This window comes from Pocillopora damicornis, chromosome 5, assembly GCF_964200805.1.
Source record: "Pocillopora damicornis chromosome 5, jaPocDami1.2, whole genome shotgun sequence".
Taxonomy (NCBI): domain Eukaryota; kingdom Metazoa; phylum Cnidaria; class Anthozoa; order Scleractinia; family Pocilloporidae; genus Pocillopora; species Pocillopora damicornis.
In genome coordinates, this window is record NC_142674.1 from 5419372 (window position 1) to 5435818 (window position 16447).

The 16447-nt window shown below is 40.1% G+C and overlaps 2 protein-coding genes across 2 annotated transcripts; both read left to right on the forward strand.

The window, feature by feature from the left end:
* Nucleotides 1-896: 896 nt before the first annotated feature.
* On the forward strand, nucleotides 897-3926 carry LOC149044830 (tetratricopeptide repeat protein 28-like). The gene is made up of 2 exons (XM_089208404.1): nucleotides 897-2967; nucleotides 3479-3926. Exons 1-2 carry the CDS (start codon nucleotides 1262-1264, stop codon nucleotides 3522-3524), a joined length of 1752 nt encoding a protein of 583 aa, XP_089064530.1. The 5' UTR covers nucleotides 897-1261; the 3' UTR covers nucleotides 3525-3926.
* Nucleotides 3927-10542: 6616 nt separating this feature from the next.
* On the forward strand, nucleotides 10543-15814 carry LOC149044831 (uncharacterized). Its single transcript, XM_089207891.1, has 3 exons — nucleotides 10543-11521; nucleotides 11639-14576; nucleotides 15099-15814. The coding sequence occupies exons 1-3, from the start codon at nucleotides 10543-10545 to the stop codon at nucleotides 15154-15156; spliced, it is 3975 nt and encodes a 1324-aa protein (XP_089064017.1). The 3' UTR covers nucleotides 15157-15814.
* Nucleotides 15815-16447: the final 633 nt, after the last annotated feature.

Consider the following 16447-nt stretch of genomic DNA (forward strand, 5'->3'; position numbering starts at 1 on the left):
AGAAATTGGGCACAGGGAAGGAGAAGGACGGCACAACGGGAACCTTGGAGTTGTGTTTCAATCACTCGGTGAACATCAGAAGGCTAAAGAACATCACGAGAAAGCACTTGTTATCGCAACAGAAATTGGGGACAGGAAAGGAGAAGGAGCAAGTTACAGGAACCTTGGAGGTGTGTTTCAATCACTCCGTGAATATCAGAAGGCTAAAGAACATCACGAGAAAGCACTTGTTATCGCAACAGAAATTGGAGACAGGAAAGGAGAAGGAGCAAGTTACAGGAACCTTGGAGTTGTGTTTCAATTACTCGGTGAATATCAGAAGGCTAAAAAACATCTCGAGAAAGCACTTGTTATCGCAACAGAAATTGGGGACAGGGAAGGAGAAGGAGCAAGTTACGGGAACCTTGGAGTTGTGTTTCAATCACTCGGTGAACATCAGAAGGCTAAAGAACATCACGAGAAAGCACTTGTTATCGCAACAGAAATTGGGGACAGGGAAGGAGAAGGAGCAAGTTACAGGAGCCTTGGAGGTGTGTTTCAATCACTCGGTGACTATCAGAAGGCTAAAGAGCATCACGAGAAAGCACTTGTTATCGCAACAGAAATTGGGGACAGGGAAGGAGAAGGACGGCACAACGGGAACCTTGGAGGTGTGTTTCAATCACTCGGTGAATATCAGAAGGCTAAAGAACATCACGAGAAAGCACTTGTTATCGCAACAGAAATTGGGGACAGGAAAGGAGAAGGAGCAAGTTACGGGAACCTTGGAGGTGTGTTTCAATTACTCGGTGAATATCAGAAGGCTAAAGAACATTTCGAGAAAGCACTTGTTTTTGCAATAGAAATTGGGGACAGGAAAGGAGAAGGAGCAAGTTACGGGAACCTTGGAGTTGTGTTTCAATCACTCGGTGAATATCAGAAGGCTAAAGAACATCACGAGAAAGCACTTGTTATTGCAACAGAAAATGGGGACAGGGAAGGAGAAGGACGGCACAACGGGAACCTTGGAGGTGTGTTTCAATCACTCGGTGAATATCAGAAGGCTAAAGAACATCACGAGAAAGCACTTGTTATCGCAACAGAAATTGGAGACAGGGAAGGAGAAGGAGCAAGTTACAGGAACCTTGGAGGTGTGTTTCTAGCACTTCGTAAAAACAAGCTGGCCAAGGAAAAATTTGACAAAGCACTCGCCATCAGTATAGAAACCGGCGACAGATTGTGTGAAGGACTATGCTACGCAGGTCTGGCAAATCTGCATTATATGTTTGATGACTACCAGAAGGCTACAGAACTGTGGGAAAAAGTGCATGCTATCGTCATGAACATTGGTAATAGGAAAGGACAGGGAATGAGTTACATAATCTCGGGACACTTGTCTCTATCGCTTGGCAATTATCACCAATCGGAAAAATACTTTGAGAATGCGTGCTGGATGAGTAGCAAAATTGGAGACAATATGACTTACTTCCAGAGCCTTCTCGGTATTACTCGGGTAAAGATGTCTCAATCAAAGTTAGAGGAGGCAATGCAGTATCTTCGTCAAAGTATTGAAACTTATGAAAAGTTGCGAAATTTTCTCAAAGGAAACGATGAATTTAAAACATCTCTCTTAGAGGAGCACGGTAATTTCCCCTATAAGTTGTACAGTGAGATACTGCGTGCCAACGGAAGCCTGCGAGATTCTCTTAAGGTGGAGGAGCTGAGACGCGCCAGAGGCCTCGTAGAATTGATGGCGGACAAACTCTTAACTGAAAGCCACATCTTAACTGATTCATCATATCGGCCTGAGATCGAAAGCATTGCGAGTAAAGAGAGCAATTCTGCTGTTTTGTACATTTCATATTGTGAACGACATGTTCATCTGTGGGTCTTAAAAGCAAATGGACACATTGACCATCGTGTGAGCCCCGAACTGAAAATCGACACTCTCATGGCTGCATTCGTTTGCGATGTGGAGGATATTTTTAAAAAGAGTGCCTTCAGTTTCGGAATTTTGCATGACGAGAATTGCGAAGATCGATCTCTAGGTGACGATATTCCCTTGTCTCCTCAAGAAGAGAGCCGAGCACCTTTGCAAGGTGACGAAACCAAACGCAACGAAATAATTCTTCAATTGTGCTATGACCAGATTATCGCTCCTGTAAAAGATTTACTTACAGAGCCTGAAGTCATCATTGTACCTGAGAGGTGTTCCTACCGAGTCCCATTTGCTGCCTTACGGGATGAGCCAGTAGGAAAGTATTTATCAGAAACCCACAGAATCCGCATCGTCCCTTCTCTGACAACTCTCGGGATCATCCAGGAATGTCCAGCGGACTACCACAGTCAGACCGGTGCACTGGTAGTGGGTGATCCTAAGGCTGACCAAGTGCGATACAGAGGACGTATTCTGAACTTGATACCATTGTCTGGTGCAAGAAAGGAAGCAGAAATGGTTGGTCGACTCCTGGGGGTTCAGCCTTTGTTAGGAGAACACGCAACAAAGCAGGCAGTACTTAACGCACTTCATTCAGTGAGTCTAATTCATCTTGCTGCTCATGGTCATGCCGACAGAGGAGAGATTGCCCTTTCCCCTAATTGCGCCACTAACAGTATTCCACAAGAAGAAGACTACCTTCTGACAATGTCCGACATTTCAAAGGTTAAGCTGCATGCTAAACTGGTCGTACTTAGTTGTTGTCACAGTGGGCGTGGAACGTTCAAACAAGAGGGAGTCATTGGAATCGCTCGCGCGTTCCTAGCATCTGGTGCACGTTCAGTGTTGGTGGCATCGTGGGCCATACAAGACGAAGCAACAGAGCAGCTCATGAACCATTTCTATGAACGCCTGGCTGCTGGAGAAAGTGCCAGCGAGTCCCTTCACCAGGCCATGAAGTGGTTGAGAAGCAACGGCTTCACGGAACCTCGTCAATGGGCTCCGTTTGTGCTGATGGGAGACAACGTGACATTTGACTTACAGAAGTTAAGGTAAGCTTGTTTCTGGTGACTGATTTTGTAGAAGTAACATTATCTACCATTGCTTGTGAAGAAAAAATTTTACGACTGTAAGATTTCATCTTCTACACAAAGAGCACATTCTGACAGTTTGTTAACTGGTCATAGTTCAGTATGGTTATTTCAGTCTTTAAGATTTTTAACATTTAAGCCATTGATCAATGCATGCAACAACCGCAATCTGAGAAAAAAAAATACATAGAGACTTATTAATTTATTAATAAATTAATAAATACGGTGAACAAGCTAAGTCAATAACAACAGCCAAGTGATGATGGAGACGTGATTTCTAGCTATCTCGTAAAATGTTTTCACTTATGTCCGGCAATGCACCCAGTAACGAAAATGGCAGATTCGACGAAATTTTCTCAAAGCGAGTGAATGTTCATGGATTTGACGATTTTGACGAATTTTCGCCATTTTCGTTACTTCATGCATTTCTGGACATATCTCACATCTTCTTTACTCAAAATGTTTGTTTTAGGCAAAAAGAACCGACAGAGGACGAGAATGAAGGCGACAAGAGATAGAGTAGCGACTAATCCTGGACAAAGACTTCTCCTCCTGTACACTTGAAGGAAAACTGGTATTACTTTACACAAGAACTTTTAAATTTGCACAGCTATTTTAAATGCTTTTTTTTTATACACGGCCCAGGTGTTCAGTAGGTAATGCATTTTTCCCAAAAGGAGGAGTAAAAATGAACACACGATTGAAAAGTTAAAAACAGGAAATATTGGGTGAATTTTTTACGATGCGAAAATTATGGCACTGTTTCTTTTCACTTGAGATTGCAAAAAGTCATGGATCTTTTCATTTTTCTAAGATTTGATTCGCAATTCTCCCTACTAGCTGCCTTAATTTTCTCTATAAATTGATAAAGAGAATCAGTTCGGTATTATGTCACAAACCAAAAAAAAAGAAAAAAGAAATCGCCCTCAGATTGATGAGTTGGTGTATTCTGATTTGTTATTATATAGATCACGTGTAGATAGTTTTGTATGGAGAATTCATATTTAAATCACTTCAAGGTGTTAAAGAGTGTAAAGTTAAGGCATTTGTTCATTTATTGAACCTCAACTGTAATATAATACTAACAATAATAATGGTAAGAGCCATAGAGTGCTTTTCAATTGAGAGTCATAAAACGAAAACCAGAGTAATAACAACGGCCAATAGAATATGATCTATATTTCTCTCCTTACGAGGTCTCACAAAAAGCGCGGGAAAACGCGAGCGACTAAGTCGTGATTGGCTTTAGTTTTACATCCGATCTGAAAGATTGGCGCGAGTTTCCTGGACCAATCACTGAGCAAAACAATGCAAAAACAAAACAATCCCGGATTACATTCGGCACTAAATTAAAAAATGCTCTAATAGTAATCATAAATAAAACAACACAAGAAAAATGGCGTTTAAGTTTTATTTCAAAGTCTCACAAATTAAACAGAGTCGAACGAGTTTATCCAATTTAGGATGACAGGTAAAGTACCTAGAGGGCTGAAACCCTCAGACGATTTCGGCAGAAATTAAGGTTGTAACTGTAGCTTTATTTTTGCGATAAGGATTGGCGTAATGGACACGAATTCTAAGCTTTCAATGCAACCAGTGGAGGAATTCTCTCCCTCACAGTACCAAAACCTCGGCTCTTTTTGAATGGACAAGTTAGGAACACAAACAACCTTTAACTACACTTATTTTTTATCGAACATTGAATACCTATCCTTTCAGAACGTCAATTTAACATCAGATAAACTTTTATTATTTTTATTAAGATTATATTAGAGAGAGAGAGTTTCTCTTTGGTTTATATTTTACAGTATTTAATGTATTGTTAAAATAACTTGGACAAGTTTTTATAGCATTAAATTATTTTTGCATTTACTTTTGTATCTATAGTCATTGCCCATTAAGGCAGATACGAATAACTTTGATCAGTTATTAACCTCAAATCAATTGTTTATCGAAAGCACCTAAAAGCAACCATTAACGAATCCCCCCTCATATGAATCAAAATGGTCAATCCAGCAACAGTTTTCATAAAAAATGATGCAGCGAATGTGGTTGTTGTGACCTAAAGAACGAAAACGTATAGAACTGGAGTATTAGCACATTCAGTCCCAGTCCCAGAATTACGTTTCATCTTCGTAGTTCCACTTGGCTGGTCTCTTGCAATTGATTTGGTTGTAATTCCAGTATCTGGATGAACTTTCTTCAACACTTTGTAGATGTACAGTGAATGACTTTCCTTTCTACTCACTTTCTTTTTCTTATTATCGACTGCAAAACCAGATTTCACTGTACCAGCTGAAGTGTGGACGTCTTGTATTCTACAGCATACACCTTTATTGATATCTGACGGGCTATACCAGCAACTAAACTACTCGCTACATCTAGTTACATGCTCGGCTTTTATAGGCACGGTTGAGGATCTAGAACGTTCCGTAACATTACAATAGATTCTATTTATATATAGATTCAGGGATGACTCAGCATGACACATCTACTTCTAGATCATTCTTGAAGGTCACACTACACCAGCTTCCTTCTCTGCTGTAATATCACGAGAGGGTTTACATGATTTCGCCATGACTCTACAAAGATTCACCCTCTTCTACACCACAGTATTCGATCGAACCACAATGTAAAATTGCAAGCTTCGCAACATAAAACTGCTTCTGGCGCCAATATTTACTGGGATACCTGTGGTAGCCCAGTCATAAAATGCCTTTTTTTTTTTCTGTCGTCTTTTGTTTTCCTCCGCCACAAAATGGAAAAATTGCGCAATAGTACCCAGTGGTCATTGGGCCCTCAACACCATGACAACTAACTGTGATCCAGTTAGGTGTTCACATGCTGATCACGCGTGATATCTTGATGATGATTGGCGTTGTCATGCTCGGACAGGGCTGGGTCACATGACGAACCACGAGATTTTTGCTTATAGGTAAATCTTATGTTTGTTTTCATTGCAGTTGTATGGATATTCTTTTTAATAAATGCATGATCCAAAATCCTGTGTTTTTTGTGTATAATGTTATTATGTTAAGCATTGTTTACGCAATTGTCTTGTCGCAAGCGGCCCAAGCTCACGCCTAGAGAAAAAGCCAACGATTAATTCCTGAACGCGTCACGCGTTGTGTGACTCGGTGTTAAGTTACGAGAGGAACCGTTGAAAATTTGAACACATTATAGGGAATAGTATAGGGAACGAAATATGGTCGATTTACAACGATAAATATTTCGAAATATGAACATTTTTCTCGTAAAATCAATAAAACTTACGCACACCCTGTGTATCCGTTTTAGTTTCTGGCGATTTCTGCCGTTTTAAGTTTGCTTTACCATCACTGTTATTCGCGTCATCTAATTTTATTACGTCGGTAAAATCTGTACAGACATCACACCAACCAACTCGCGCGCAAAGTAAGAAGACTATATTGAAGGCTTGAAATTATATTATGATCGATTTTCATCAAGAAATGGGCCAGGAATTTTCCACAATAGTGCAAATAATCGTGAAGGCTGATCGCGGAAAAGCGATTGCGTGACGCTCGGTAAGCTGTAAGATGACATGTTATTATATACCAGACGTAAAAACTCTTCAGATTCTCAGTCTGCATTTTGTACCCACTCTGCAGTCTATATTTTGTATCCGGTCTGCAGTCTGCTGTCTGCATTTTGTACTAACAGGTATCCGTGGCACCAATACAGCTTATTTTTGGTTACATTTATTCGCACAACACACATAATCTATTACAAAATAACCGTGTGTGAGGTAATTCGACATTTTCGTTCTTTTCCGCGTTAATACCCTTCTTTCCTTTTGTAAGAATGTAGACCACTTACAATGTTTTAAGTAATCGACTCACCCTACAAAAAATAACTCTTGCATGCATAGCATGCCTATGTTTTGAAATTTCATCTAAAGCAAATTGTAGTATGTTGCTCTTATTCCACAAATAGAGATTGCGTAGAACGATGATTATGTTGTAACCATCATTACAACATGCGTAACTCGATCTTGCCACAAATTTCTGCATTGCGTCTTACAAAATGCGTTAATTCTTGCAAAATACCACAACCGTTTTCAGAAAATGCGTGGGTGTTCCCTGCTGGTTTCCCCTCAATAACCTTCGTAATATATAGATTTAGCCAAGCCTATAAGCGGAGCTCGCATTTTTTTTCCCGCACGTCTTAAGGGCACAACGCCTTGCCCCGGCCAGGACTAGAACCCAAGTCGTCCAACTCGGAGTTCAGTGCACTGACCACTAGACTACTTACTACACAAAGCCGTGGCGTTTGGTGTGCCCGCGGTACAGTTGACCACGCATGTTAAAAGTAGCATCTTGTACGGTCGGTCGTACGGTCGTACGGTCGTACGGTCGTAAGTCCAAATTTTTTCGGCTTAATGGGTTACTACTATTTTGTAAAATTATGGGGCTACGCTCTGCGAGCTCCGCTATTAGCTCTGAAGTCTTCGAAACTGGTGTAAGGGGTGAAGATCACTTTTAAGTCCTCTTTCCGTTTTCTTTTAATAGGTTAACACTTTAGCTCCCATGAGTGACCAAGACAGAATTTCTCCTTACAATATCAATACAACATCAAGCGGACAAGTGATGAGAATAATAATAATAAAAATATCAGTCAGGAGATTTTAAGTTGATCCAATAACAAATTCTCCAAACTAAGATCACAATAACTGTATGGGAGATAGTAAGGAGAATTAGTAGTGAGATCTTGATGATATCTTGTGAAAAATGCGTGCGTATCATCATTGGTGATATAACTTCTCTTTTCTGTCAGAGGTTTCTTCTTTAAGAAACAGGAATGAGGAAAAAGAAAGCAACAGATGTTATAATATTCTTTTAGGGATTTGATTATTGTTATTATTATTATTTTACCGAACAAGGCCGTCATTTCTCTTCATCCGAGTTATTTTTCTCCAATCTTTATTTTGCAGGAATTTTTTTTTTTAGATTATTAATTTTGGTTCCGTTTGTCATACGATCAGAAATAACACCGAAGGAGAGGATTTATTTTTGCAAGGGAAGAAGAAGAAGAATGAAATTGAGTAATATTCTTCTCTCGTCTCTGAAAACTGAAATATTTTGGACCGAAACGCAGTGAAATATTTATGATACAGCATTCAGCATTACAAACAATCTCAGAAGTAGAGAAAGATTTTATTTATCTCATCTCGGTCTGCATTGGTAATTATTATTGCTATTATTATTGTTATCATTATTTTGTTTTGTTTTTTTGATAACACTGGCTATTTTCATAAATCTTTGTTTTGCAGGGAGCATCTTTATTTGGTTTCATTCATCAAACGATCAGGATACTGAACTGGGAAACTTTACGTATTTAAAAGGTAAGTAGGTTAAGACTAATTCATTTAAACTCAGTCTCTCTAAATCCTGACATGTTTCTGACATAGACTTGCCTAAATTGGGTGATAGGAGATTTTTAAGTGGGGAAATGGAGTTGACCGTTAGCCGTAAAATGGCAGGAAAATTAGCCGTTAGGCGTAAAAATTGACAAATTCTCACCAGAAATCGTGAGAAATTAACCGGTAAAAATGTTCTTTTAATTGTAATGGAAGGAAATTAACCATTAGCCGTAAAAGCTATCACCCCATTGAGACCCTCTTAAAACTGGTGACGATTTGGAGGAGCAGGGATTTTTTTTTTATCGTTCAAATCAATATTTTGTTCTTTACCCGCGTGACTCTTGCTATTTGCATTCATATTTTTTTTGGGGTTTTATTTCAGTTTCTTGCTTTTGGTTTATGTTTGTCACGCCATCAACGCATTAAACTCCGCGCGTGTTTGTGTGTAAGGTAAGCAGCTTAAAAAAATTAACCATTAGAAAAATGTTATTTTCCTACTCTAAAAATAAAAAAAATGCTTTGTACGAGAACTTGTTTCAATCAGTGACAGGAGTATAAGAGATCCAAGGAATCTCAGAAAATGAGGGAGATTTTCCGCCACAATGTTCAATATAAACATAAATCTATGAGCTAAAAATATCGGACTACGCCACCCTTAAACCCTTAACTCCGATCAAGATCTGATTAGTAATTCTCCCTTCTTGCTCCTATACATTTCCTTTAAAACAAGTTTAGAGAATTTGATGTTGGGTGAGATGACATCCTTAAGCTGATCAGTTTCCGTTTTCTCATCACCTGCTTGCGTGTTAATGCTTTGATATTGCAAAGGAGAAGCTACTTGAAAATTACCTCTGAGAGTTGGAGGGTTGATAAGAAACAAGGCAGATCAAATTTTAAGAGCAAAAGAAATTATGATGAAAATGCAAAATCTCCAATCTTTTTCTTTGCATGTTGTAAGACTAGTGTAGAGTGTTTTCGGATCAGTGAAGTCCTTATTTTATAACACTACCATTTATTATAGAGCTGGCAGCGTCCGCAGGCAATATGAAGCGAATCCTGGGCCCGTCTTGCCCGCTTGGGTTTGCCTTGAGCATGCGTAAACTTTCGACTATGTCACGGCATCTGGCCCCTTTTGGCAATCTTTCCCACGGTCTTTTCTGTTCAGTTGACCTCTTTTCCAGAGGCCTATGCTGGAAACCCTTGATTCCATCACATAAAAACTGCATTGTGTTCAACTGTTTTTCACAAACCATTTCAGATGACAACTGTGCGATCGTATCTAGCCGCCATGTTTTTTTGCATGAGGACACTTTTAAAGCTCGCGCTATGTTCGCACCCAGATCTCGCGCGGTCAAAAAACTCTATGGAGTCTCCTTAAATAAAGATATTCAACAAATCATTCTAGGCGTCAAAAATAAATTTCACTGCATGTCTGCCCAAAGTGAGCCTATGCGGTGGTTGACAAAAGAATACAATAGTGTTCTGTGACAGAAATTAAACTACCCACTAGTCGGTAGTTTAATAAAAAAAAAACAAGTTTTAAATCTGAAATACTTTTGACATGTTTCATCTGAATTACTTGCGCGCAGATAAAACATCAGCCAGCCGAAGGAATCAGTATTAATATGGACCAGTTTGAAATTATTTATTTATCGTTTTTCCATCTAAGATACAGGCTATAAGTGATCGCCTAAAGGGGGGTGGAGGATTTTGGGAAGGATCACATGATTTTCAGAACAATAGGGGGGGAGGTCAGCTGCATGTTATCGTAAAACAACAAAAGTTTTCCATTCCCCCCCCCCCCCCCCGAAATAAAATTATCTCCAGTACTTTGTATCCAATGTGACACTGATACGAGCAAGAGATGCGGCTGAGAGTCGAAACCAGGGATAAGGGGGGGGATAAATTCTAGTAATAGCCGGCTAATAAAGATGTGGACCCTGGTAAAGTGGTATTTTCAGCGCTGGATTGACTATTATGGGGTTGAATTTACAACAGAGTTACTAAAGTGGGGTCGCATACTTTCGGGATTTTGAGGGTTAGAGAAAATACTAGTTGAAATATAAATTTTAAATGTGGTAAAGGTTCGGAGAGGCACCCACTGTATTTCCACTTTTTCCATTTCAGGAAGGCATTCTGTTAAACACAAAAGAGCGATGAACAACGCGCGTGAAACCCTGGAGAAAATCAGCATAGGTTTGGATGTTGCCACATATCTTCTGAAAACGGATCGTGGTATACCAGCCTCTGATTTTTGTGATGAATGTGTCATCTTACTCAACAACCTAGACGTTGATATTAAAGGCCTTGATGTCTCTGAGGTAATATTTAATGTATACTACGCAATCTCTGGTTACACAAATGCAGTAAGATACACCAACAAACTTATTGGCATATTATGCAATGCTGGAAAATCAATGATGGAACTGGGAGACAAATATGAACGAACAAATAGGTTTGCAGAGGCCAAGAAACTTTTTGAAAGCGTAGTTTCTATCAATAAAACAATTGGCCTCAGAAGTGAAGAAGCAACCACTTATGGCAGGCTAGGACATGTGTTTCATTCACTCAGTGAACATCAGAAGGCTAAAGAATGTTATGAGAAAGCACTTCCTATCGCAACAGAAATTGGCGACAGGAAAGCAGAAGGAAGACTCTACGGGAACCTTGGAGTTGTGTTTTCATCCCTCAGTGAATACCAGAAGGCTAAAGAATATCACGAGAAAGCACTTGTTATCGCAACAGAAATTGGGGACAGGGAAGGAGAAGGAGCAGGTTACGGGAACCTTGGAGGTGTGTTTCAACCACTCGGTGAATATCAGAAGGCTAAAGAACATCACGAGAAAGCACTTGTTATCGCAACAGAAATTGGGCACAGGGAAGGAGAAGGAGCAAGTTACAGGTACCTTGGAGGTGTGTTTCAATCACTCGGTGACTATCAGAAGGCTAAAGAACATCACGAGAAAGCACTTGTTATCGCAACAGAAATTGGGGACAGGAAAGGAGAAGGAGCAAGTTACGGGAACCTTGGAGGTGTGTTTCAATCACTCGGTGACTATCAGAAGGCTAAAGAACATCACGAGAAAGCACTTGTTATCGTAACAGAAATTGGGAACAGGAAAGGAGAAGGAGCAAGTTACAGGAACCTTGGAGTTGTGTTTCAATCACTCGGTGAACATCAGAAGGCTAAAGAACATCTCGAGAAAGCACTTGTTATCGCAACAGAAATTGGGGACAGGGAAGGAGAAGGAGCAAGTAACGGGAACCTTGGAAGTGTGTTTCAATCACTCGGTGAATATCAGAAGGCTAAAGAACATCACGAGAAAGCACTTGTTATCGCAACAGAAATTGGGCACAGGGAAGGAGAAGGAGGGCACAACGGGAACCTTGGAGGTGTGTTTCAATCACTCGGTGACTATCAGAAGGCTAAAGAACATTACGAGAAGGCACTTGTTATCGCAACAGAAATTGGGGACAGGGGAGGAGAAGGAGCAAGTTACGGGAACCTTGGAAGTGTGTTTCAATCACTCGGTGAATATCAGAAGGCTAAAGAACATCACGAGAAAGCACTTGTTATCGCAACAGAAATTGGGCACAGGGAAGGAGAAGGACGGCACAACGGGAACCTTGGAGGTGTGTTTCAATCACTCGGTGACTATCAGAAGGCTAAAGAACATCACGAGAAAGCACTTGTTATCGCAACAGAAATTGGGCACAGGGAAGGAGAAGGAGCAAGTTACGGGAACCTTGGAAGTGTGTTTCAATCACTCGGTGAATATCAGAAGGCTAAAGAACATCACGAGAAAGCACTTGTTATCGCAACAGAAATTGGGGACAGGAAAGGAGAAGGAGCAAGTTACGGGAACCTTGGAGGTGTGTTTCAATCACTCGGTGAATATCAGAAGGCTAAAGAACATCACGAGAAAGCACTTGTTATCGCAACAGAAATTGGGAACAGGAAAGGAGAAGGAGCAAGTTACGGGAACCTTGGAGGTGTGTTTCAATCACTCGGTGAATATCAGAAGGCTAAAGAACATCACGAGAAAGCACTTGTTATCGCAACAGAAATTGGGAACAGGAAAGGAGAAGGAGCAAGTTACGGGAACCTTGGAGGTGTGTTTCAATCACTCGGTGACTATCAGAAGGCTAAAGAACATCACGAGAAAGCACTTGTTATCGTAACAGAAATTGGGAACAGGAAAGGAGAAGGAGCAAGTTACGGGAACCTTGGAGGTGTGTTTCAATCACTCGGTGACTATCAGAAGGCTAAAGAATATCTCGAGAAAGCACTTGTTATCGCAATAGAAATTGGCGACAAGAATGGAGAAGGAAGATGCTACTTGAACCTTGGAGATGTGTTTCTAGCACTTCGTAAAAACAAGCTGGCCAAGGAAAAATTTGACAAAGCACTCGCCATCAGTATAGAAACCGGCGACAGATGGTGTGAAGGACTATGCTACGCAGGTCTGGCAAATCTGCATAATTTGTTTGATGACTACCAGAAGGCTACAGAACTGTGGGAAAAAGTGCATGCTATTGTCATGAACATTGGTAATAGGAAAGGACAGGGAATGAGTTACTTAACCTCTGGACACTTTTCTCTATCGCTTGGCAATTATGACCAATCGGAAAAATACTTTGAGAATGCGTGCTTGATGAGTAACAAAATTGGAGACAGTATGACTTACTTTAAGAGCCTTCTTGGTATTACTCGGGTAAAGATTTCTCAATTAAAGATAAAGGAGGCAATGCAGTATCTTCGTCGAAGTATAGAAAGTTATGAAAAGTTGCGAAATTTTCTCAAAGGAAACGATGAATTTAAAACGTCTCTCTTAGAGGAGCACGGTAATTTCCCCTATAAGTTGTACAGTGAGATACTGCGTGCCAACGGTAACCTGCGAGATTCTCTTAAGGTGGAGGAGCTGAGACGCGCCAGAGGCCTTGTAGAATTGATGGCGGACAAACTCTTAACTGAAAGCCATATCTTAACTGATTCATCATATCAGCCTGAGATCGAAAGCATTGCGAGTAAAGAGAGCAATTGTGCTGTTTTGTACATTTCATATTGTGAACGACATGTTCATCTGTGGGTATTAAAAGCAAATGGACACATTGACCATCGTGTGAGCCCCGAACTGAAGATCGACACTCTCATGGCTGCATTCGTTTGCGATGTGGAGGAGATTTTTAAAAAGAGTGCCTCCAGTTTCGGAATTTTGCATGACGAGAATTGCGAAGATCGATCTCTAGGTGACGACATTCCCTTGTCTCCTCAAGAAGAGAGCCGAGCACCTTTGCAAGGTGACGAAACCAAACGCAACGAACTAATTCTTCAATTGTGCTATGACCAGATTATCGCTCCTGTAAAAGATTTACTTACAGAGCCTGAAGTCATCATTGTACCTGAGAGGTGTTCCTACCGAGTCCCATTTGCTGCCCTACGGGATGAACCAGCAGGAAAGTATTTATCAGAAACCCACAGAATCCGCATTGTCCCTTCTCTGACAACTCTCAGGATCATCCAGGAATGTCCAGCGGACTACCACAGTCAGACCGGTGCACTGGTAGTGGGTGATCCTAAGGCTGGCCAAGTGCGATACAGAGGACGTATTCTGAACTTGATACCATTGTCTGGTGCAAGAAAGGAAGCAAAAATGGTTGGTCGACTCCTGGGGGTTCAGCCTTTGTTAGGAGAACACGCAACAAAGAAGGCAGTACTTAACGCACTTCATTCAGTGAGTCTAATTCATCTTGCTGCTCATGGTCATGCCGACAGAGGAGAGATTGCCCTTTCCCCTAATTGCGCCACTAACAATATTCCACAAGAAGAAGACTACCTTCTGACAATGTCCGACATTTCAAAGGTTAAGCTGCATGCTAAACTGGTCGTACTTAGTTGTTGTCACAGTGGGCGTGGAACGTTCAAACAAGAGGGAGTCATTGGAATCGCTCGCGCGTTCCTAGCATCTGGTGCACGTTCAGTGTTGGTGGCATCGTGGGCCATACAAGATGAAGCAACAGAGCAGCTCATGAATCATTTCTATGAACGCCTGGCTGCTGGAGAAAGTGCCAGTGAGTCCCTTCACCAGGCCATGAAGTGGTTGAGAAGCAACGGCTTCACAGAACCTCGCCAATGGGCTCCGTTTGTGCTGATGGGAGACAACGTGACATTTGACTTACAGAAGTTAAGGTAAGCTTGTTTCTGGTGACTGATTTTGTAGAACTAACATTATCCACAATTGCTTGTGAAGAAAAAATTGTATGACTGTAAGATTTAATCTTCTACACAAAGAGCACATTCTGACAGTTTGTTAACTGATCATGGTTCAGTATGGTTATTTCAGTCTTTGAGATTTTTAACCTTTAAACCATTGATCAATGCATGCAACAACCGCAATCTGAGAAAAAATAAATAAATAAATACATAAAGAGACTTATTAATTTATTAATAAATTAATAAATACGGTGAACAAGCTAAGTCAATAACAACAGCTAAGTGATGATGGAAACGCTATTTCTAACTCTCTCGTAAAATGTTTTCACTTATGTCTGGAAATGCATCCAGTAACGAAAATGGCAGATTCGACGAAACTTTCTCAAAGCGAGTGAATGTTCATGGATTTGACGATTTTGACGAATTTTTGCCATTTTCGTTACTTCATGCATTTCTGGACATATCTTACATCTTCTTTACTCAAAATGTTTGTTTTAGGCAAAAAGAACCGACAGAGGACGAGAATGGAGGCGACAAGAGACAGAGTAGCGACTAATCCTGGACAAAGGTTTCTCCTCCTGTACACTTGAAGGAAAACTGGTATTACTTTACACAAGAACTTTTAAATTTGCACAGCTATTTTGAGTGTTTTTTTTTTAATGCTTTTTTTTTTTTTTTATACACGGCCCAGGTGTTCAGTAGGTAATGCAATTTGCCCAAAAGGAGGAGTAAAAATGAACACACGATTGAAAAGTTAAAAACAGGAAATATTGGGTGAATTTTTTACGATGCGAAAATTATGGCACTGTTTCTTTTCACTTGAGATTACAAAAAGTCATGGATCTTTTCATTTTGCTAAGATTTGATTCGCAATTCTCCCTACTAGCTGCCTTAATTTTCTCTATAAATTGATAAAGAGAATCAGTTCGGTATTATGTCACAAACCAAAAAAAAAGAAAAAAGAAATCGCCCTCAGATTAATGAGTTGGTGTATTCTGATTTGTTATTATATAGATAACGTGTAGATAGTTTTGTATGGAGAATTCATATTTAAATCACTCCAAGGCGTTAAAGGGCGTAAAGTTAAGGCATTTGTTCATTTATTGAACCTCAACTGTAATATAATAATGGTAAGAGCCATAGAGCACTTTTCAATTGAGAGTCATAAAACCAAAACCAGAGTAATAACAACGGCCAATAGGAAAAAAAGAAAATACCTTTAAGAGACCTCAAAGTAAATCCGACCAAACTTCCTAAAGCGCGAGAAAACGCAGAAGAAAGAGTTGTGATTGGTTTTATAAGGGGAGTAAGTTTCTAAAGAAACTGTAGTGCTGCGTCGGTGGGAGAGTATCACATGGTAAATTGGTATTAATAACCCATTTTACGTTATGAACTCAAGCTACTCCGTGATTGGTTTTACTTTAGCGTCTGATTGGTTAAGAGATTGGAGCGAGTTTTCTGAACCGATCACAAAGCGAAGAAGAGCAAAAAAAAAAGGAAGCAATTATGGATAACTTTGGACACACAATTGAAAATTGCTCTATCATTAACATTATGATTATAATTCTCTTTAAAAGTTTATTCTCAACTCTGAGAGTCGTTGGAAGAGAGTCCCAAGCTAATGTTGTTATGATCTATATTTCTCTCCTTACGAGGTCTCACAAAAAGCGCGGGAAAACGCGAGCGACTAAGTCGTGATTGGCTTTAGTTTTACATCCGATCTGAAAGATTGGCGCGAGTTTCCTGGACCAATCACTGAGCTAAACATTCGGCACTAAATTGAAAAATGCTCTAATAGTAATCATAAATAAAACAACACAAGAAAAATGGCGTTTAAGTTTTATTTC